Raw genomic sequence first — 21,580 nt, forward strand, 5'->3', positions numbered from 1 at the left:
GCCTTAGCAATGAAAACAAGGAAAAGGACTTTTATTTTAGTGAATTTAGATATAGAAGGGGCGTATGATGCAGTCGAATTACCTGTCATCAAAATGGCCCTAGACCACTGTAAATACCCTTCAGAACTTACTCAATTCATTTTAAATGCTTATGCTAACCATGAACTTCAATTAGAAATTGATAATCATCTCTCTGATAAATTTAAGAAAACAAGAGGAATACCACAAGGCTGTCCACTGGCCCCTCTTATATACGATTGTATTACCCAATTAATAATTGACAAAGCAATTGATAAGTGGAAGATACCAATCAAACCAGGCAAACTATGTGCAAATGATATTGCACTCTGCTGTTTTGCTGATGATATGAATGTTGTATGTGACAGATATTCCAAGTATAATGACTAGACAATATTCATGATTGGTTACATCAATTATTATTTAAATTGAATGCTAAGAAATCAGTAGCAACTCTATTACCTAAAAAGAGCACAGTCTCACCTAAAATCAAAGGTACTCCAGTACCTAAACAGAAAAACCTTAGAGTACTTGGCCATTACCCTTGGGATGATACTTTGGTAATACAAGACATCCAATCCAAGATAGACAAATTCTCAAAATCATTAAGATTTTTACCATTATTCAAATTACAGCCAACAAACCTTAAAATAATTATGCATGCTAAAGCAATCAGCCTATTCACTCACCTCTCAAAAATCAATATAATCCCTTTAAAGAAAGCTCAGGAAATAGATCGTGCAATTAGAGGTGCAATCAGACGTAAATTATTAATGGACAGAGCAACTCCAACAAGTTTCTTTCACCTGCCATTAGAAGAAGGTGGATTAGGATTACCATCAATTGAGGAATTCTCTGAAAGAATGAATTTAAGAACTATGAATTTAATCGCCAATAATAAGAATAAGTTAATAAGAAAAGCTTTCAAATATGGTATCAAACATTGTGAGGAAACTAAAGATAATATTTATGCTAAATGGTTATCTGTACTTAAAGAATATAATCTCACATTTGTGCAGAATGATACGAAATTTAGAATAGCCAAAATCAAAACAGGGAATAGTTTCGATATCCATACAGATGGATCTAGAATTAATCAAAAGACAGGAATGGGTATTAATATTTATGATACCTCAAATAGATCAGTTCCTTGTAAAACTTTATCCCTCAGAATCAATAATCATTATTCAAATAATATAGCCGAAATATGCTCCATAATAACTTCTATTAATGTAATCCCACGAAACTCTAAAGTTACCATTCATACAGATAGTGAAGTTGCAATAGAAGTTCTCAAAGATAGATACAAAGGAGATTTTCTAACATTAAAAGAAGCCTTCTTTAGAACAACCAAAAATAGAAAAATAGAATATGAAATTAAGAAAGTTGAAGCACACAAAGATAGCGAGAATATCAAGGTTGATTTAATAGCAAAGAATGCTACAACCAGAGAGGATATTTTTGATATTCGTAATTTACTCAAGAATCAACACCTCCTTGTTAAGGATGGTGTTGTCGTCTTCAATCATAAGAAGATGACCATAACAAGACATTTAAGTGTAAGACATAATAAGATGAATGAAAACCCTAACTTTATTCTAAACCAAAGTTGGGATTCTCTTAATGTGCAATACCTTAAAACTCGTCTTACTCCTAAAACTAAATACTTTATATGGAGAAATTCCATCAATGCCCATATCAATTTTGGTAAGGGTAAAAGTTTCTGTTACGATTGTGGTACAGAATCTGATTTATTCCATTACATTCATGAGTGCCCTGGCTTGGATAGTGCCAGGTATTTTTGTAAATCAAAGATATCTGATATTCTTGAAGGGAGAGAGTGCTTACTTTCTCATTTTCAATTCAAACCAGAAAAGCACCACCATGCATTACATTTCCATCATAACGGAATCACCTCTTTGGAAGATGGATACATGCAATTCCATAAAGATACATAAAGACATCGCTAAGAAGTGGCCAGAGATCCAAGGTGCCATTTCTAACTTTGTCGGCCGTTCCTATTCTAATTATTATATTGACTCCAAATAATTTATATAACCTATGAGAATCTGAATAGATTCGTTATTGTCGTAATAAAAGATTTTTTTGTGTTGGCAAAGACATCTGTCACCACTGTTTTACTAAAATTATTTTTATTGAAAATCCATGGTTTATTTTGAATTATTTACAATTGCTCTAGTTTTTCTCTTTCTTGTAATTTCTTTAGCTTTTCTAATAGATTAATGGTTGGTAAATCTGCCTTTCCATTTTGAATTGTTCTATCCAAGAATTCATTCAACAATCCACATGCTTCTTCATATTTCTTGTCAAAGAATAAATTACAAGCAGCTCCATAGGATTGCCAAAGATTTCTCTTCTTCTTTTCCTCCAATTCATACATCCATTCTAATATTTGATTAATTTCGAGTGAATTTTAAAATATACTTACCATCTTCTTTAACTTCCATAAAATCTCCAAATTCATAAACATTCACTTCAGTAATTTGCTTTGAGGACAAAGGAGTATAACTTTCTGGAATGTTGTTACCATACTCTGGTGACTTTAAGAATGCCCAATTCTTGTTAAGCGACTTGTCTAGCTCAGGAATTCCATATTGTTGTTCCGTTAAGAAATTAAGTGTATCGATAAATCTGTGTTGATAGAAATTATGAGTTTTTGCCTTAATTTCTTCAGAGACTACAATTTCAATGTTCAAATTAACAGCAAGATCCAACATGGAAAGTATATTTCTTTGGAAGCTACCAACAATTGTAAAATTCTTAAAATCATTAGTACCCAAGTTACCACAACAAACAGCTTGGGAGAGAACTGCAACTCTAAAAGTTTGTGCCTTATCGGTCGCTTCTGGATTAATGGCCTTCTTTAATGGTAATAAACCATTAAGCTTTCTAACAATAGCATAAGCAAATGTTATAGATTTCTTTTCTGGGGCTGCTGTGTCAATATTAGAATTGAATGAAATAGTGATAGTCTCATTATCAAAATTACCAACAGAACCTCCATGTATCTTACTCATATCATATACATATTTGAAAATTTCACTTAAAACAGTTACAGTTTCAGAGTAAGAATTGTTGGCAATACATGCGCTCATTCCTTCAATATGTAAACAAGCAAAACCAACTTTTCTTTTATCCAAATGAAGGGCAAATCTTGCTAAAATATCAATTGGTTGTTGAGTTTGAGATTGTTTTTTCGTAGTACTTCCAATGCTTGAAAAACTGCTAGAAGCGTCTTCCTTAACTAGTTTTGCAATAGAGTAAGCACTTTTAGATTGAGGTTGGGAATCTTTTGATCTTCTACTTTTATCAACTTCTTCACCTCCATCAATCTTTGAAATCAAGTGACTTGGAATAAAGCTATTTCAAAAATTGTTTAGTCATGTTGACACTTAGTGATAACTTACCATCTATAAAGCTTAATCCTGTCAACCATCCCCTTAAAGTGTCCTTGAAGAATGACAACTTCTCTGAACAATGAATTTCTAAATTCTAATCCTTCCAATTTCATTTCAGAAACTTCACTAAAATTGAAAATCAACTCATAGAATGGTTGAATAATTTTAAATGAAATATAAACACCGAAGATTATACTAATAATGATAATCAAAAGACTTATACCAAGAGCAATTCCTACAGCCATGAAAATTGTTGTTAAATAGTTTGATGTTGGTTCAGCAAAGACAAGCAGCCAATCCACATTTTCTTCGGTACATAGCCGATACATTGAGAGGTAGTAACCCTCAACTTCTAACATAATCATTTTGTTTCTTTCAATTACTTGCAAGTCTGGATATAAAGAGTATAAACTCTTTCCAATAAGATTAGTTCCCTTATCACGGACTGTGATTGCTGTAAGTCTGGTTTCTTGTTGTTGTTCATCCCAAACAGCTACAGAAACTTCTGGATCATAATCTATATAGAGAGTAAGTAGATCAAATGCCTCAATAAATACTTACTAGATATCAAGTAATTAGTGCTCACTTCAATAGTAAAGGCAATAGCTCCATCAATCTCTCGTGTTGCTAGGGATAGGTATTTTGAAAATGATTCTACTGAAACATCATACCCAATCCAAAAGGCGTAATCAGAAGGGTCAGATGTATTTTTCACCATTGACAAGAGAGTGATAAAAGTAATGCTAGGTAATGTGATGTCAGCATAACTCATTGTAAATCTAGTTCCGTTTGGAGCTGCTCTAGCAGTGTCCCATATATCATTCATATCAATAGGATCCAGCACTACATCAAATGGAGCTGAATGATTTCTCTCACAATGATCGTAAAGCTCATAATCGGAACAGTACCAATAGGAGTCTTCGAGGAAAGAGACAATCATGGTTTCATTAAGCTGAAACACACCAAAATTATATCTAGTGTGATCACCAATAAAAAGTGTGAGAGGAAGAGAGGGATGTCGCTTAATTTCATTCTTAAAAAGTTTGAACATGTGCTTCTCTACGAGAGCGGTATCATAAGGATCGAACCCATCTGATAATATTTCCTTCTCCGTTTCGACAACAAGCATGAGTTCTTTAAGTGTGGAATGTGTAAATTGCACAATATTATCAAAACCCTTCTCTCTCACTGATGAACCCCACTTGAGCATGTATGGAAGAAAACAAGATATCCACACACTTGACAATACCAGCACTGTTAATATTTCTAAGAAAGCAACCAACAATATCAAACATGTCTTGATAGAAATTTTGGAACGAGATGGAGGTTCTTGATGATGAGTACCAAATTCATCATTCGTATTGTAGACAATATCTGGCAATGCCCTTGAACGTTGCTTTTTAAGATTGCTTTTAGGAGTATCAGCCATCGACTGCTGAGAAGAGGAAAAGTGTTGCTCTGATAATTGATGTGCAAGTGGATGAACTTTTGGCATTGCGAAGAAGAATGTAGTAGTTATCCAATAATGGTGCTGAAAAAGTTTTTTTTTCTTCCGTGTTGGTTTGTGATTCGAGACTCAATACAATGATTCGATTCCAGTAAGATATTGAGGTGTATTTCAATTTTTTTAAATTGTGAGAGTGTGTTTATGGTTGTGTTTGCTAGCTAGTGCAAAGACTCCCTGACCTTTATGTGCAACCTACTTCCCGCTGATGATGATCATTATTAACAACAGTGGAAGGTGAAATGTATTAAATAAGGGGTCGAATCGACATAAACGGTCAAACAGCAAGCCTTATTAATAAGTAAAAACAAAATTATTGTACCAAAAGAAGAAGCGCATAATATTTCTAGTTGGATCTCGATAGGGATTTCCCTGCTTAATTTTTACCTTAATGAAAATATTGATAAGATTTAGAGGAAATTTAAGTAACTCTATGCAAAACCTCCAGATATTAGAAAAATCATGAAGATGCAATATCGATTGCAACAAGCAAGTAATGGAAATATTTTGCAGTAACTATTCTCTTAACTTGAGGAGACAGAGGAGGAGTAAGTGTAGAGTTCACCCTCATGAACCTCTCTGGAAAGTTCATCATAGTCCCGTATGCTTTCTTAGTGTGGCCACATACAATATCACAATTGGAAGCGATAAATCAGCAATGATAACTGCTCCTTAAATTGTCAAATGATTATTTTGGAAAATCTTGCAATCAAAAATTGTAAATTAAACTTTAATAAATTGAGTTGAACTATACATTACATATCCGTATTATACCAATAGAATGCTTTGCTATGATACACATTGTGGATTACATTTCAAATAATTTCTTGGAAAATGGAAAATTGGAGCAGTAAGGATGTTTGGACTCTGAGTCGCTTTACATGAAGTAAAATGTCCTCATCACAAATTTGGCTGTCAAATTAAACTTAAACGGCAAAATAAAATCATTCCAAAGTATTAATATCATTGATTCATGTATTAAATTGACCGATAGTATCGGAGCAACCAATATTATCTATTACAAGCTGAACATTTTTATTATCATCAATTTAATGATAAATATTATTATTTAAAAATGTCATCATCGACCACCCATCACGATGATGACTTGAATTCTGCACATCATTCGGAACATGAAAATAATTCTCATCACTATGTACATTCACTTAGTAACAACAACAACAGATGGTAGTGGCAATGAACAAAAGCTGAGGATATGTATGATTTCCGATTTCTTTTATCCAGGCTTTGGAGGAGTAGAATCACACATCTATTGTATATCAACAGGATTAATTAAAAGAGGGCACAAGGTTATTGTCATTACAACATCCTATGATGATCGGAAAGGTGTAAGATATTTAACGAATGGAATTAAAGTTTATTACATTCCTGTATTTAAAATTAATACATCTGCTGGCAGTGCAACATTACCGTTCATCTTTACTTCTTTACCACTGTTGAGAAATATTCTGATCAGGGAGAGAATTGAAATTGTGCATGGACATCAATGTACATCCAATGTTTGTAATGAAGGACTCTTACATGCAAGAACCATGGGACTGAAATGTTTTTTCACTGATCATTCATTGTTTGGATTTGGAGATGAAGGAGGAGTACACATCAATAAGGTTTCTAGGTTTGTATTGAGTGAAGTGGATCATGTAATTTGCGTTTCACATACGCTGAAGGAAAATCTGACCCTTCGAGCATCTTTGAATCCATTCAAAACTACTGTCATACCACATGCTGTAGATACGAACGTATTCAAACCACTTAGAACGCACCCACCAAGAAGGGATGAAAGACTTAAAATTGTATCAACATCAAGATTAGTTTACAGGAAGGGAGCGGATTTGCTGATTTCTATCATTCCTGTAATTTGTACAAAGTACCCACATGTGGATTTTATCATTGCTGGAGATGGACCAAATTTAATTGAAATGACTGAAATGATTGAAAGATATGAACTATTTGACAGAGTGGAATTATTGGGAGCAAAACCTTATCATGAGATTCCTAGCGTTCTTCAAAGAGGTCACCTCTTCTTGAATACAAGTCTAACTGAGGCATTTTGCATGGCAATTTTGGAAGCAGCTAGTTGTGGACTTTTTGCTGTCAGTACAAATGTTGGTGGAGTAAGGGAAGTATTGCCAGACAATGACATGGTTTTATTGGCAAATCCAGATCCACTCTCTTTATGCGAAGCTATGGAAAAAGCCATTGAATGTCATGTTTATAATACTGACCCAATTCAAACGCATGAACGTGTATGCGAAATGTATAATTGGGATAAGGTAGTTGCATGTACAGAAGCTCTATACGTAGAATCCATGCATACATGTAAGGAGAGAGGCCTATTGGAAACCATCACATCTTACAACTCTGTTGGTTTCTTCCATGGAAAAATTATTGGACTTCTTACAACTCTGGACTATCTATTTTATCAAGCTCTTGAATACATGTATCCCAGAGAGGAAATAGATGTATGCCCAGAATTTGGTCCTTTCTACCTTAAAGATGTTAACGATTAATTATTTATGCTTTACGGTGTAATTTTGACCACGTTGAGGTATTAATTTGGCTTGGCGGATTGTTTGCGAGAGTAGTGTTGGTGCTTTAATACTCAGATTCGTGTTGTGTTGTGGCAAAGCTGTGTGTTGAGATACAAAGAGTCTTAATTCCTTTGAGAAAATGTCTTTAACGCCCAACAACAATAATTCCTCATTCACAACTGACAGTAACAATAACAATTGGTTCTTTCCCAATTCTGCTGCTGCCAGAAGCACTGATAACTTGGTCTTTGGACACTTTCTTAATCATCATCAGAGTCACATCACGATGGATGAGCAACAACAACAACAACAACAACAGCCCTTGACCTTCACACCCATCGACATCAACTCCTCCACTCATCACATCACCACCACATCTAAGAACAACAAGACTGATACATCTCCTCCAACCCAAAAGTCCAAGAAGAAACAAAAGGTGGCCTGTGTGTATTGCAATAAGCTACACAGTACGTATTTAGAAATTGCTTAATATCTAAATTTTCCCTCAAATCTCAGAAAAATGTGACGGTGAGCCACCAAATACCTGCTCACGATGCTCAAAGAAATCCATTCCGTGTGTTGTAAGTAGTAGTACTGTCATGAAATTTACAATTTCTCAAGTATTTACCACCTCAAAAAAGAGGTCCCAAGTCAAAGAAGAGAAAGACCACCGATGGAGAGGATGATGACTATTACTCTACAGAACTAACTACAGAGGCTCAGTTATCAACTACTGCCAACCAGAATGAACAAATTCAACAACTCCAGCTCCAACAAGCTCAACAACAATTCAATACTCCAGTGTACTTTAATCATGGTACATCCCAACAACGTTCACAACAACTGGAACATGTAACAACAGCTCATCAATCTCAAATTGTAGGCTCAATAGATTTGGATACCTACATATCTGAATCTCTTTTCTCACCAATATCTAATAGGGATTCCAACCAGATCCAACCTACTTATCAATCTAGTCCATTGACTGGTCTTCAGTTTGCTGTAAATGTACATACACGAACCCTAGTTGATCAATTTTTAGAGTAAGTATTCAACAATCGTATGCATGTGCTTACCCAAAAAAGCTCTGTAACATGTCATTCCCTTGTTGAAAAGAACATGTTAGAAAATGCACTCACTAAGGCAGTAACTTATTCATCTGAACCAACCGGGTATCAACTCTTGACAAATATTGTATGTGCGATGGGAGCCCAAAGATTAGAGGATAGAAAGAATTGCATTGATTTTTTCAACAGAGCAAGAAATCAAGCTAGTTATCTATTTGACATGCCTTCGAGAGAAACATCATGCGCCTTAAGCTTGATGGGCATTTATGCATGTTCAGAGGGTGAAAGAATCAAAGGTCACATATACAATAGAATTGCTCTCGACATGTCCACCAATATGTGTCGATATCAGGTTGAAAATGACAAGTATTTTCACTCGCTTTCAGCTCTTTCTTTGGCAACCAATTTTTCAAAATGGTTGTTCGAGTTGAACATTCTAAAGGTGGAAGAAAATTCCATCGATATTCTACTCAAACATGGAAATAATCCTAATCATCCCCAAGTGCCACAGATTCGTGATCTTGTGAAATCAGTTAAATCATTTATCAACTCTCAGTATTGTATGAGGAAAATTGAAGATTTGGAAAATAGAATTAATGATATGACTCTTGTAAAGGGAAGTGAGGAAATTTCATTTACAGCCATATTGGTTTATTACTTGCTGGACTCTAGAATTGCCTCACTATCAAACAATAATCAAGTTGAGTACATTAAACTTTTGAGAAAATTGGAAACGATTGAAAAGTATGTTGAATCAGACAAGTTCAACAGGGATGATATTCAAAAGAATGTACACAGATTCTGCCTCTACTCTCTAAGATCAGACATTCTAGTCAAGTGTGGACTCGACAAGATGGGATTACATTGTGCTACCAAAGCAACTGGATTGGCAGCAAAGCCAACATTCTGGAAATCAGCGCCAGACATTATTCTCTTCTTCCCTGTACTAATCAATGTTAACCTCAATGTCAATGATAGTAGCATGTCAATTGAAAATTATAAGTCACTCAAAATTATAAGTTCCAAGTTTGTGGTATTGAAGTATACACTTTTTGATATGATTAGTGCAATGAATAAGAGATCAGAATTTTCAGATCTTTTGGCAACTGAGAAACAACATGTTACCTCCAGTAGTGTTTCAAATGCTACAGGTACTTTACAATTTCCAAACGATATTCCAATGTGTGAGTCTTGTATTGTTGGTCAGGATGGTTGGGATGCCTCAGCACTGTTCGAAGATGCCAATAATGAATCCTGCTTCCAGACTACTGACATTACTGAAATGTTGCAACAATTAGGCACAGCTCATGATCATGAATCATATCAAAACAAATTGGAATCCATTTGGCAATCCATTGCACAATAAATTATCTAATGTATTTTATCAACTAAAGTAATGTAAGACTTTTATGTAGTGCAAATAGTTTGGGAGCAAATCCAAAAAAAGAAAAGAAGAAATATTCAATGCACCAGAAAGAGGTATACTAGCCAAACTTGCTTTTTGAAGATTTTACGGATTTTCTATGAAGATCCAACACAAAGGACAGTTCTACCATTGATTTTCTTAAGTACATAATTTTACAAAATAGTGATCATCTAAGCTTGTTGTCTGAATGTGAAAATCAAAAGGAAACGCCCACCGTGGGGGTCGAACCCACGACCACAAGGTTAAGAGCCTTGCGCTCTACCGACTGAGCTAGACGGGCTACATCTCAAAACATAAATTTCCCTTACTAAAGTGTCTGACCATTGTTGTCGTCCTTAACAATAAATCCCTATTTAGTTTTTTTATCCATAAACTCAATTCTAATTGACCTATTCTTGAATTTTACTAATTAAATCAAGAGATCTCTGACACACAAGATTTGAAAAAATTAATAAAATTGTTATTTACATTTGATGATAATTATTAATTATATTATTATTATTAATTAGCACAACAATCCTCTGGTACAATATTACTAGTCATTGAGAATACAGTCCATCCAACAGTATTTCCAGCAATAACAGCCAAGAAAAGGCCCACATTATAAGTCATTGTTACCAACATTAAAAGATATCCTAATCCATTTTGAAACAAGTAAATAATTGGTTTGGCAATATACCAAGCATAGGCCATATATCTTTTTCTTGCCTTTCTTTTGTGATCATCAACATCTCTAAATTCATCATCATCCTTCTTCTTCGGAATGGTTACCTTTCTCTTTACCAAAAACACTAAAAATTGATTAAAAACAGACAAGATAAAACAAATAATAATTGCCAAAGCATATTGCCATCCCTCAGTAATTTGAACAGTTTCAAATAATAAATGTGGTACCGTTGCAGTGGCAACAAAATACATTTGCATTCCTCCCATGGTATGATTTGAGTGATCCGGCATTGTATGATTAGAGTGATCCATCATGGTCTTCATCAGTGAAATTGGTGAATTCATGGTGTGATGCTGTAGTATGTATAATTATTCGTTAGAGGGGAAGGAGCAAAAAATCAAAATTGTGAATTTTTTTTTTCATCAAACTTTTGATTTTTTGCTGACAAAATATTTGTTGTTACCCGAGCGAACCCTCAAATTATTCACAAATCTTGGAAAATTGAAGTCTTGGTTGGAATTTTGCTGGCCATTCGCACATTTGGAAGATCTATTCAATCAATTTGTATCAATTTGTTGGGAATTGATTCAAAGTTTCATTGAAAAAACTCTTTTATGGTAATAGTGGAAAAGAATTGATTGAGAGTGGTGAACCGCCTAAAGATACTTGATAGATATTTATGAAATTGGAGGAAAATAACAATGTTATTGTAGGATTTGATGGTTTTAAGAGAGAAATACTAGCATCATCTGACTGGAGCATTAGGATTGAGTGGATAGTCAGTGAATAGAGGGTATAAGGTTACTGTTTTCTTTGGACACAGAGCAATTATTGGATTATAGATAATGTTTGGGTCAAGAGCTGATTTAAAAGTCATGAAATGCAAACCATTCTTGAAAAAGTTAATGGACAAGTTGTTAAAATCAAGTGTGAGTGCATATCTATCACCTACGTTGATTGGTCCTAGATCCATTAATTGTGCAGTATCGGATTTTAGTGAGCCTTTTGATTTTACATATTGATGTTCTATTACTAGTCCAACTCCATGATTATCTGACAAAAATTGAGTGGAGCTTGTGTCACTATTGAAATTCTCAAAATCTGTTCCAACCCCATAAACTAATCTCCAAGTATTTGCGCACAGATAATATTCCTGAATGATAATTTCATATCCCTTCAATGTAATTGGAATGTTTGACTTGTCGTCAATCGTTTTTGTCAAGTAATAATTTTTACAAAGAAAGCAATTCCATTCCTTCACATTATTATTCCTAACAGTTCGTTTGTTGATCATAACACCTGTATCTGATTTAATTCTTTTTGCATCATTCTGAGTTTTGTATTTAATAGATTTTAAATATGAAAGCAAATGTCTATATCCAAAACGCTCCTTCATTATAAAATTTCTCTTAATATACGAATCTAAAGAATTTGTTGTCAATTTTTCCAATTCAATTGAATCAATTCCATTACTAAAAGTACTTGAATTAATTTCATCAATCCAACGATTAAACAAATGTAACAATATTTCCTTCCAAATCGTATTTCTATATCCAGCAAACTCATCCTCATTATCGTTTCCCAAAATTAAAGAATGATAAAACTTGCTAACGGTTCCAAACTTTGACAAGACTCTATCAGATAAATACATTAAAATGTGAACTCTTATTTCGAATGGAAGATCTTCAAAATTAAAATACCAAATATTCGTGTTTCTTGTTTCCTCTTGATCCGAGGAAGAACTTTTTTCGTCTTCCGTAGTGGCTGAAGTGTTTGTGGACATTTTTTACATTCTATTTTTAAACATTGAACTCCAAACCTAGTTTACAAAAAGTGATAATTTCTCTGATAATTTTCTTGGTGAGCTCAACCAAACTAGAAACCTTCTCTTCTAAATATCTTTATAAGTAATGCATCCACATCCAGTGCCATCTCCTCGAAAAGATTAATAGCATCCTGTTTGATATTGATAGAAGGATATGAAAATGGTGTTTGCTTTTGAAACAAACGATCCAAACAAAAATTGAACAGTATGAAATGCTTAAAGACCAATCTTACTATGGTTGCATTGGCAGCTGATAATTTAGAAACATGTTGAACAAATGATGGAGGGAGTACCAGTTTGAAAATTCTTGAGAGGTATCGATCCAATATGGAATAAAATTGTTGCTTGATTGGCGAATTTTCATATGGGAAGTAGTCGAATGCATTCGGACCCAAATCAAAGAATATCTTAAACTGGACTTTGAAATAGGAGGAAACTGGATCAATAATAAAGTTAGTCAAAATTCCATTACTGTCAACTCCATCACAAATCCAGCCACCACTTTTCTCTACAGAACTACAAATGAATAACTTGTCATATTGTACTTCACTCCCAATATATTCCATTATTTCTACAGTGTTTGAATAGCAACACTCAAAAATAAACAAATAGTCCACAGATTTATCCTTTGTGGTGTTTGGCTTTAAAAAGTAGGAAAGAAAATTCCTAAACGACAAGTATTGGTGTTTCTGAAAAGATAGTCCATAGTGTTCATCTCCATGCCCACTCCAAAATATAATATTCAATGGATTTAACCCACTTTCCAATACTTTACGGCTCGATTTGTAGTATTCCCTCGAAAAATGGTTCAATAATTCACTAGTCTTTTTAAAATCATAATTACAAATCAAATTATAATTCATTCTACTCTTACTACGACCCAATGATGTAATCTTATATTTTTCACAAATATTCTGAACAAAATAGAGAAAGTGAAACAAATCATTATGTACATTAATAATACATCGTGAAACAGCATCAAAATTGGATGAATAATCTTTGATAGCATTACAAATAGACAAATCACCACAATCACGTGTATCTCCTAAATTTCCAACTAGCAATAAAAAAACATTAGATAATTGATCCGAATGATGACAATTTTTCCAATGCAAACTCTCCTCCAAGAATATATCATTTTCTCTCATTAATTGTTTCGGAAATATTTGTCTCGCCAAATTCAAAATTCTCTCCACGCTTTTTGAAGGTAAAATGAATAAATTATTATTGGTTCCTTTATCGGATGATGATAATTGTTTCCTTTTCGTCATCTTTTCATTTTTTTAATTTTAAATTTAAAACTCTAAAATGTCTTTTATGTGATTCAACTTTTATTCTCCATCTAAACTTAAAGAATCTTGTGAATCACACCTAAACATCATGTTACTAGCCCTAATAGAAAGAACTGGTGGAGGCACACCATGATTAATCTTTTTCACAATGTTTGGGTCTGTATAGTCCAAATCTAGAGCTACATTGTCCTGCATTCGTTGCTGTCTTGCATTCCGCAGCAGTTTTTCTCTTAGCGACTCTGTCTTGGTTTCATCCTCTTCATCATTGACATCCTCTTGCTCTTCCTCCTCTTCTCCGTCATCAGAATGAATGGATTTTCTACTGTTGGATCTCTGTAAATTGTTCTGCCTTGAAGAGGGAGAAATATCCTCCTCAATATCTTCCGACTTTTCCTCTTTCTTTTCAGGTTTCTCATCTTTTTCTCTTTCCAAGTTAATTAGTGAAATTTCTCTAGTAAGTTCTCTTTCCTTTAAAATGGTCTTGGTCAACTCGCTCTCCAACTCGAACAATCTATCTCTATCCCTTAGATCTTTTGATGCAGCTTCCATTCTGTAAATTATTCAAAATAAACAGTCAACCAACTTCAACAATACTTACTCTGAATGATTAAATAACCTAGATTTTGCGCTCTCATTTCTAAATGACCTTGGAGATGTGTTGGATCGTTTAGAGCCTATTACATTATTCAATGATGCTCTAGACTGGACAGATGCCTTGTCCTTCTTATTTAATAAATTTCTTAGTTCTGGTTTTACACTCGATGTTATTTCTGATTGTAATTGAGTCAATCTCTCAATTTCACTCTTATATCTTTGACTATCGCTCTTCTGTCTCTTCAATTCATTTTTCAGTTGATTGTTTTCTTTTACTATTTGCTTATATTCTCTATCTAACTTGTTCAAATTATTTTGAGCATTCGTGTATAAGATCACTAATTCATCGTAGTGTTTCTTCTCACTGAGAGAATATTTAATAAATTAAATGGTCAGATTCAAATTTAACTTACTCTATATTATTCGCAATCAGAACATCCTTCTCATAGGAATCTTTAATCATTCTCAATATTTTCCCAAATGGACAAACCTTGATAATCTCCTCAAAAGTCTCCGAATATATCTGAAGGAATCTATTCCTAAGAACGTGTTCATTTTCTTCCACTCCTTTCAATCTCTCAATATTTTCCAACATGTGTATCTCCATCTCAACTGACAATGCTTTCATTTTGCCACTACTTATTGGTACAGAAGATGATGAGCATGAAGGATTAGCTTGATTTTGAGAGACACTAACATTAGATGAAGTGGCTGTCTTGTCCAAATAGGCATAGGGTTTTACAAATCTTTTGTAATCAACAAACCCAGGAGTCAGAGGCGGTGTTTTTGGTTTTAATGTTTTCTGAGAGGAGCCACTTTGTTTCCTATCTGCCTCTGCTGCTTCAGAGAATGACACTCTCTTATTCATTAGATTGGTTGATAATTGTTGTATAGGAGCAGTGTTGGGACGTTTGGATGCATCTTTAAATCTTGGTATTCTATTGCCGATCGTTGGAGTACTATTTCTTGAAGGATAGTTGGCTACTTTTAATGTAATTCCAAAAGATGATTCGGATCTATTAGTTAGAGTGGTAATTGGTTTAATTTCTTCATTTACATCGGGTGTCTTCCTAATCTTCTCCTTTCTTATTGGCAATATATCGCTATTTAATTTTGTTGACAGGTTGTATTTGGTACCTGCTGGAAGAAGGTCAGAAAAGCTGTCATTATGTTGCATTGTGATGATGTTGTTATTGTTTTTATTGGACAACTAATACTATTGATGCTTAATAAATTAATGGCTGTTTGAAGATGATGAGGATTTTTAAAGGTTCATTTAATGCCTTTGTTTTTAAAAAAGATTATCTTCCGTAACTGATTTTGGCGGTTTTTTCTGTTTGCTTTTTGGCGCCAACATCATGTGTTGATAGGTTTGATAGTTTCCTTAATTGTCCAATGTTAAATATTGGTCAAATACAACATAATAGTCTCCAATTTCTTTCAAATTTTTATCCATTAATTTAGAATGATTTTGTTGTGTCTTTGCTTGTGTTTCAGACCATCAATTTCAATTCTATTACAATCAACCAATCAATCCATTCAACAAACGTGTCTTCTTTACAAAATTGTTAGGTGAATTATGCCAATTATTTCAAAGATGAAAACACTTGGAATCTACCTTGAACAAAAAATCCCTCAATCAAATTCCTTTCAATCCTCAATAAATTGTCCTTTTCTCTTAAAACATTCTTATTGTAACTTTTAATTGGAATTTGAATTGATTCTAAAGCGCACTCAAATTTGGATAGAAAGATGGTGATTAGAAGCGTTTACTGTGTTCGCTTGTTCTTTAAATGCGCTTATTGTTGCTGCATTCTAAAAAAAACATGTCTACTCAACAACCACCATTTGTATTCTATCCAACTGCATCAAATAATAATAATATGCAACAACCAACATTTAATCAACCTCCACAACAACAACAACCAAATGTTGTCTCCGGAGGTGTTCCACAACATCCATTCGTATACTATCCACAAGTTGTGATGGGACAAAACGGCCAACAACAATACATTCTTTCTCCTCCACCAAGATTTACCCAACCAACTATTTATACTACTCCTGTTGTGATGGATCAACAAGCTAGTAGTAGTATTCCTTTGGAAAATAATTTGCAACAAGTTGATAATCAAAATACAACAAGATCATGTTCATGGTCATCATGTAGATCTAGCAAATTCTGTAAATACGTAAAGGAAAATAGATGGTTCACTGGTCAAATTGTAGTGACAATCCTCATGGCTATCCTTTGTATCGCTGCCATTGCAATGTATCCAATGGTTGGAGGTGTTATGGCTTTCAAGATTTTATTGTCTGTTGTCTGTTGTGTTGCTGCTTATAAGAAGAAGTATTTGGCATTGAGCTTCTTCAGTGGTTCTATTCTTGTTGATTTACTCTTGTCCTCCTTCATTATTGGTTTGGTTGGTTCTTCCAGCCATTCTGACTATAACTATGTCAATCCTGCTCTTACTCTTCCATTCCAAATTTCATTCCACATTCTTGAATTGACTTTCTTGGTTATCTGCCTTGTTTTAACTGCAAAGATTCACAGAGAAGTCCACTCAACAAGCGTCCCAGCTCAAGAAAATGTTGTTCCAGTTTTGTCTACTGAAACTCCAGTTGTTGCCAATACTTCCTCCCAAGAAAACTACTCTCGTCTCCAAGATGAACAAGAATCTCAACAAGAAGCTGTTCAAAGATATTACCCAAGCTTGAACAATAACAACAACCATTAAGTTATTGTAAAAATCGAACAAAACACTACCTTATAAAATAATTTCTGTACAAAATGTTTTAAAGTAAGAAAATAAAAACCTCGATTCCTTCTTATTGAAATTACTGCAAAAGGTTGCAAATAGTCCTTGATGGCTCAGTAACTAAACATGTGGAATTAATTTTCTTCCAAATATCTGTTCTTGTTTAATCAAAACAAATAACGGCTGTGCATGTTGTTACCAATTAATCCGACACTTTTAACCTATGAAAGAGAATAAATTAGTTTTATTAGTTGGTGGCAGCAGCTGCTGGAGCTTGTTGACCTTGTGGAGCAAGATTTCTAGTCAACAATCTACTTCCAATAAAGAAAACTGAAATCATGATAGTAGATCCGTACTTTTGGAAGAAGGACAATTCATTATTAACACTCTTAACACCAACAATTCTTTCCATCTTATTTTCACCATCATAAATCAAAGTCAAAATGAATTGTTCACGAGTAGTGAAGAGGAATTGATAAGTTCCCTTTCTAGTGGCACCAGCAGTGAAACGTCCTTGAGAAGAAGCATGGACGACTGGAGTTTGTTGATTTGGTTGTGGCTTGTGAGTGACAAAATTGAATGGAATTTCAAAGACAACTTGGTCACCTTCTCTAGTTTCAGCAACTTCTTCTTCTTCCTCAGATTCTTCCTTCTTTCTCTTGATCATCTTCAAAGATCCAGCTTGTTCAGCTTCAGTTTGAGCAAAGAGTTTGTATTCAATATCGGAAGCATCTTCTTCAGATCCTTGTTGAGTATATGTTCCGACCAAAATTCCATCATGAAGAGCAGAATGAGTAAAATTATACAAGCCAACAACTGGGAATAATTCTTCTTCAGTACTAGCTTCACCAATGTTAATCTCCGACACTTCAACAGACCATGCTCCTTGCATGATATTATTAAAATTAAAATCGGATGCTGACTTGGTTTCCTCTTCGGCAACACAAACAACAGCCAAACAGAGAACAAAAACGAGAGCGAGGGAGTATTTGATGAATTGGTTCATTTTTTTCAGAGTTTCAATATTTTTTAATTTTTTAAAGCGGATTAAAAATATTTTGTCATCAGCAACTTATCGGACATGTTTATTAACATGATGAATATTCATTGAGGATATTTGTGGAGGAATAATGTTGAATAAACTATCGGATTGTACACGTGTGAATTCCGAAAGAATTTTACAATTAAATATTATTTTAAAGAATTTGTGGTCAAGGTAAGAAAGGGCAATAAGATTCAGTTATCTAAAGCAATTTAAATTGTTTATCACATGACAACAATTTTGAAACAAAGTAAATCTTTAAGCTCCAAAACTTCAACTGTGTATCCAATAAACCCTTTTGAAAATCAAGAATTTTTACTCTGGTCAATTACATTATTAAACCAATTGACCACAAATTCAACTCATTGTAAATTTCTGTTTGTTGAAAAATAATTATCTTAGATAAAAACTCATATCCCACTGCTTTATCTTATCAAAATACTGAATTATTTATTGAAAATAGCACCAAGAGAATATTGGTAAACACTTCCCTTATAAAAACCTAACCAACCTTCCTTATCATAAATTTCCTTAGCACACTTGACAATATTGACACGTTCAACACTTTGTTCATCTTCTGACAAGACACCATACTGCAATCTACGTCTCAAAATCTTTAATGGTTGAACAGTGAACCTAGAAACCAATTCAGCCATAATAAACATGATTGAATCAAGAATTTCTTCAGCTTGATCAGATCCATCAGCAACAGAATCATCTCCCAATCCAAATAATCCAAAGAAGAGTTGAAGACAACGATATGAACCAGCCAATGAAGCAAAACGAACAACTCTTTGAATTAACTTCAAATACCAACCACGATATAAAGCTCTAAAACCTTCCTTTCTAATAATCTTATTCATACAATCAATTGAACCAGTTGGATCTCTTAAAGTTGGATGAGCAATACGATGAGAACGAGAAGCTTGCATTCTCACAAACACAGTATCCCAAGGATAAGAAAATATATCTCCTAAAAGTGAAGTTCCTTGATAAATCAATTGATAGGAAGGAATTGTTCGTTGTGTAATTAAATCTCCTCTCTTGGCCAACAAGAATTCTCTTCTCAAATCTACAGAAACTAAAACATTACGAACAACATAGGAATGGAAGAATTTCTTCAACATTCTTGCTGGAAATCCACGGAAGAAACCAGAAATTCCTTCATTAGAGAAGAGTTTTCTAAATCCTTGAAGATGATTAGTTATTGTTGGTTCCTCCTTTTCATTTGTTGCTTCTGTTGGTTCAAGAACAACTTGGAAAGTAACAGCACGGTAGAGGAAATTAAAAACTCTATACAAGGAGAAGGAGGCTACCAGAGATGTGCCCAAAATAATATCATATGTATTGGAAAATTCTTGTTCGGCCGATTGGAAGGAATCTGGTGGTGCACCTGTTGAACTAAGTTGTGGTGGAGGAGTTGAGAATTTTGGAACAATATCAACAACATTCATTGATGAAGTAGTAGTAGTGGAGGAAGAATCACCACCGACTGGTAATTGAATCGTCACTGATGATGAAGAATTATTGGTCATATTTTTTATATTAAAATTTTTATTGTTAATTGCAAAATGAAATAATTTGAATTTTTATTGAAGCGATAAAACGGACCATTTAGATTTTGATTGAACAAGTTGGAGTTGAATCGAGTTATTGTTGAATTAATCCTCCAATCATTTCGAGATTGATAATTGAAAGTCAAAGTTTGAAGATGTACAAAAAGAGTGAAAAAATTTATTAAGCAAAGAGTGAGGCAAATGATTGTAAACTGGTTCCTCCAAGAAGAGACGAAGCTCCATTAGTGTTTTCTCTAGTGAGGGACTTTTCTTTTGGTCCTAGGAATGAAGAACCATTACTCTCGCTTTGTAAAAGGTTCAAGTGGCTATTGTCAAGGAAGATGCCATTAGATTGTTCCTTGCATGAAGTAGTTGTTGCTGTGGCTGAGTTTGGTCCAAATAGTTCGGTAAAGTTTGACAATTCCAAGTTAGAGTAGGCTGAAGAGTCTCTCTTCTTTTCTGCATTAGTTGATTGAGAGAGTGGAAGAGACATGGAAAAATCAGCATGGAACAGTTGACTCAAACCAGAGTTTTCAGTTGGTTGAAGAGAAGTTTGAGGAATGGTTTGTTCCTTCTCCAATTTGATAAATGAATCAATGGTTTGTTGAGCTAGGTGATGATGTTCCTCTCCTTCTTTGGAAGTCTTTTTTTTCTTAGTGGATTGGGTTGTCTTTTTCTTTTTGGAAGGACTGGATTGATTCTTTCTCTTCTTTGAATCCTTTGCAGTTGTTGCTTGACTTTTTTGTGAAGTGGTAGCGCCAACACTTAGAGTAGAACTTAGGGAAGGTATTAACATTTGAGAGGTATTTGGTAAGGTGGTTGGTGTTGCATTCTGTACATTTCTCATCGAGTCCAATACATGACTCACTTGAGCAAAGGATGTTATAAAGGAATTGGTTGGTCTATTGTTTGAATTGTGGTTGTTGGCAGTAGTGAGATTGGCTTGAAGATTAGGAGCAGTTACCTTATTATTGGAAACAATGGTCAATGGTTGTGGAACGGCAACAACAACACCTAGATTTTGATGATTGGACTGCCTTTTTGATTGGAGGAGGAATCATACTACTGCTTCTACCAGAACTTGGAGCATTAATCTTTGGAGGAGGTGGAGCAAATTCAAACAATGATGTTGGAGTGAGTTGACTAACTACAAAAGGTAAGGCAGGTTTATCATCACAAAACACAAAATCATATTCCATATGGAATGTATCATCATCTTGATGAACACCGGTCGATCCTTGCTCGATCTGATAAGACAATACTTCCCTTCTAACACTAGCCATCTGTACATTGATATCGCAAAGTCCCCATCCTCTATGAGCAATACATGCAAAGGAAACCTTCTTGGGAAAGATTCTTACTTCTCTCACATTAAATTGTTTAATAATAGGTTGCCATCGTTGTTTGAGATAATCGACAACAAAGGCTGCTGTTTTAGTTTCCTTGAATTTTACTCTGGAGTTTAATGTTGTTGATGATGAATTGAAGAGACACTTACTGGATGCCTGGATTAAAGCCTAGTTGGCATATACTCTGATAGAGCGCATCGGTCCTAGGCAAGAGTTGCAGAGTAAGCTTTTTGGGCTTAAATTGCAAAGGAGCTTGCTTTTTCATTTTTTTTTGAAATTGTTTTAAATTTTCGTAACGGCTAGGACGCCTATTTTTATTTTTAGGAGGGTTAATGTTTTTCAAAGTTAAATTACGATCTAACAAGGTATTACGTTTTAGATTGGAATTTGATAATGATATTACTAAGATATTTGAATAATTATTTGAAATTTATTTACGTCGTTTGGATAAAGAATGTTGATGAATATAATATATAATTGTTGTTATTTCATTGTGCAATACAGCAAAATATC

At 34.1% G+C, this 21,580-nt stretch overlaps 11 protein-coding genes and 1 non-coding gene across 12 annotated transcripts; 4 read left to right on the forward strand and 8 right to left on the reverse strand.

The window, feature by feature from the left end:
- Positions 1 to 881: 881 nt before the first annotated feature.
- Positions 882 to 1,976, forward strand: NAEGRDRAFT_61755 (uncharacterized protein; the record flags this gene model as incomplete). The annotated part of the gene is made up of 1 exon (XM_002682557.1): positions 882 to 1,976. The coding sequence occupies one exon, from the start codon at positions 882 to 884 to the stop codon at positions 1,974 to 1,976; it is 1,095 nt and encodes a 364-aa protein (XP_002682603.1).
- A 227-nt stretch (positions 1,977 to 2,203) lies between these two features.
- Positions 2,204 to 4,932, reverse strand: NAEGRDRAFT_61756 (uncharacterized protein; the record flags this gene model as incomplete). Its single annotated transcript, XM_002682754.1, has 4 exons — positions 2,204 to 2,424; positions 2,468 to 3,399; positions 3,447 to 3,954; positions 3,999 to 4,932. The coding sequence occupies 4 exons, from the start codon at positions 4,930 to 4,932 to the stop codon at positions 2,204 to 2,206; spliced, it is 2,595 nt and encodes an 864-aa protein (XP_002682800.1).
- Positions 4,933 to 6,024: 1,092 nt separating this feature from the next.
- NAEGRDRAFT_82887 (N-acetylglucosaminyl-phosphatidylinositol biosynthetic protein) lies at positions 6,025 to 7,472 on the forward strand (the record flags this gene model as incomplete). The annotated part of the gene is made up of 1 exon (XM_002682558.1): positions 6,025 to 7,472. The coding sequence occupies exon 1, from the start codon at positions 6,075 to 6,077 to the stop codon at positions 7,470 to 7,472; it is 1,398 nt and encodes a 465-aa protein (XP_002682604.1). The 5' UTR covers positions 6,025 to 6,074.
- A 160-nt stretch (positions 7,473 to 7,632) lies between these two features.
- On the forward strand, positions 7,633 to 9,948 carry NAEGRDRAFT_77873 (GAL4-domain-containing protein; the record flags this gene model as incomplete). The annotated part of the gene is made up of 4 exons (XM_002682559.1): positions 7,633 to 7,960; positions 8,010 to 8,074; positions 8,115 to 8,536; positions 8,579 to 9,948. The coding sequence occupies 4 exons, from the start codon at positions 7,633 to 7,635 to the stop codon at positions 9,924 to 9,926; spliced, it is 2,163 nt and encodes a 720-aa protein (XP_002682605.1). The 3' UTR covers positions 9,927 to 9,948.
- Positions 9,949 to 10,193: 245 nt separating this feature from the next.
- On the reverse strand, positions 10,194 to 10,266 carry NAEGRDRAFT_t16. Its single transcript has one exon. It is a non-coding gene; the product is annotated as a tRNA-Lys (tRNA).
- Positions 10,267 to 10,487: 221 nt separating this feature from the next.
- NAEGRDRAFT_61759 (uncharacterized protein) lies at positions 10,488 to 10,997 on the reverse strand (the record flags this gene model as incomplete). Its single annotated transcript, XM_002682755.1, has 1 exon — positions 10,488 to 10,997. The coding sequence occupies one exon, from the start codon at positions 10,995 to 10,997 to the stop codon at positions 10,488 to 10,490; it is 510 nt and encodes a 169-aa protein (XP_002682801.1).
- A 401-nt stretch (positions 10,998 to 11,398) lies between these two features.
- On the reverse strand, positions 11,399 to 12,436 carry NAEGRDRAFT_61760 (uncharacterized protein; the record flags this gene model as incomplete). Its single annotated transcript, XM_002682756.1, has 1 exon — positions 11,399 to 12,436. The coding sequence occupies one exon, from the start codon at positions 12,434 to 12,436 to the stop codon at positions 11,399 to 11,401; it is 1,038 nt and encodes a 345-aa protein (XP_002682802.1).
- A 1,373-nt stretch (positions 12,437 to 13,809) lies between these two features.
- Positions 13,810 to 15,541, reverse strand: NAEGRDRAFT_45355 (uncharacterized protein; the record flags this gene model as incomplete). Its single annotated transcript, XM_002682757.1, has 3 exons — positions 13,810 to 14,194; positions 14,369 to 14,728; positions 14,778 to 15,541. The coding sequence occupies 3 exons, from the start codon at positions 15,539 to 15,541 to the stop codon at positions 13,810 to 13,812; spliced, it is 1,509 nt and encodes a 502-aa protein (XP_002682803.1).
- Positions 15,542 to 16,190: 649 nt separating this feature from the next.
- Positions 16,191 to 17,191, forward strand: NAEGRDRAFT_77874 (uncharacterized protein; the record flags this gene model as incomplete). Its single annotated transcript, XM_002682560.1, has 1 exon — positions 16,191 to 17,191. The coding sequence occupies one exon, from the start codon at positions 16,191 to 16,193 to the stop codon at positions 17,097 to 17,099; it is 909 nt and encodes a 302-aa protein (XP_002682606.1). The 3' UTR covers positions 17,100 to 17,191.
- A 151-nt stretch (positions 17,192 to 17,342) lies between these two features.
- NAEGRDRAFT_77875 (uncharacterized protein) lies at positions 17,343 to 18,131 on the reverse strand. The gene has a single exon (XM_002682758.1). The coding sequence runs from the start codon at positions 18,124 to 18,126 to the stop codon at positions 17,368 to 17,370; it is 759 nt and encodes a 252-aa protein (XP_002682804.1). The 5' UTR covers positions 18,127 to 18,131; the 3' UTR covers positions 17,343 to 17,367.
- Positions 18,132 to 18,608: 477 nt separating this feature from the next.
- NAEGRDRAFT_61764 (uncharacterized protein) lies at positions 18,609 to 19,697 on the reverse strand (the record flags this gene model as incomplete). The annotated part of the gene is made up of 1 exon (XM_002682759.1): positions 18,609 to 19,697. One exon carries the CDS (start codon positions 19,695 to 19,697, stop codon positions 18,609 to 18,611), a length of 1,089 nt encoding a protein of 362 aa, XP_002682805.1.
- A 202-nt stretch (positions 19,698 to 19,899) lies between these two features.
- Positions 19,900 to 21,332, reverse strand: NAEGRDRAFT_61765 (uncharacterized protein; the record flags this gene model as incomplete). Its single annotated transcript, XM_002682760.1, has 3 exons — positions 19,900 to 20,682; positions 20,753 to 21,173; positions 21,217 to 21,332. 3 exons carry the CDS (start codon positions 21,330 to 21,332, stop codon positions 19,900 to 19,902), a joined length of 1,320 nt encoding a protein of 439 aa, XP_002682806.1.
- Positions 21,333 to 21,580: the final 248 nt, after the last annotated feature.

The sequence above is a fragment of the Naegleria gruberi genome (genome assembly GCF_000004985.1).
Source record: "Naegleria gruberi genomic scaffold NAEGRscaffold_2, whole genome shotgun sequence".
Taxonomy (NCBI): Eukaryota; Heterolobosea; class Eutetramitea; order Acrasida; family Naegleriidae; genus Naegleria; species Naegleria gruberi.

What these genes read in the sequence shown, in the direction of transcription:
- NAEGRDRAFT_77875 (XM_002682758.1), bottom strand. Translation starts at nt 18,126, where the DNA reads ATGAACCAATTCATCAAATACTCCCTCGCTCTCGTTTTTGTTCTCTGT.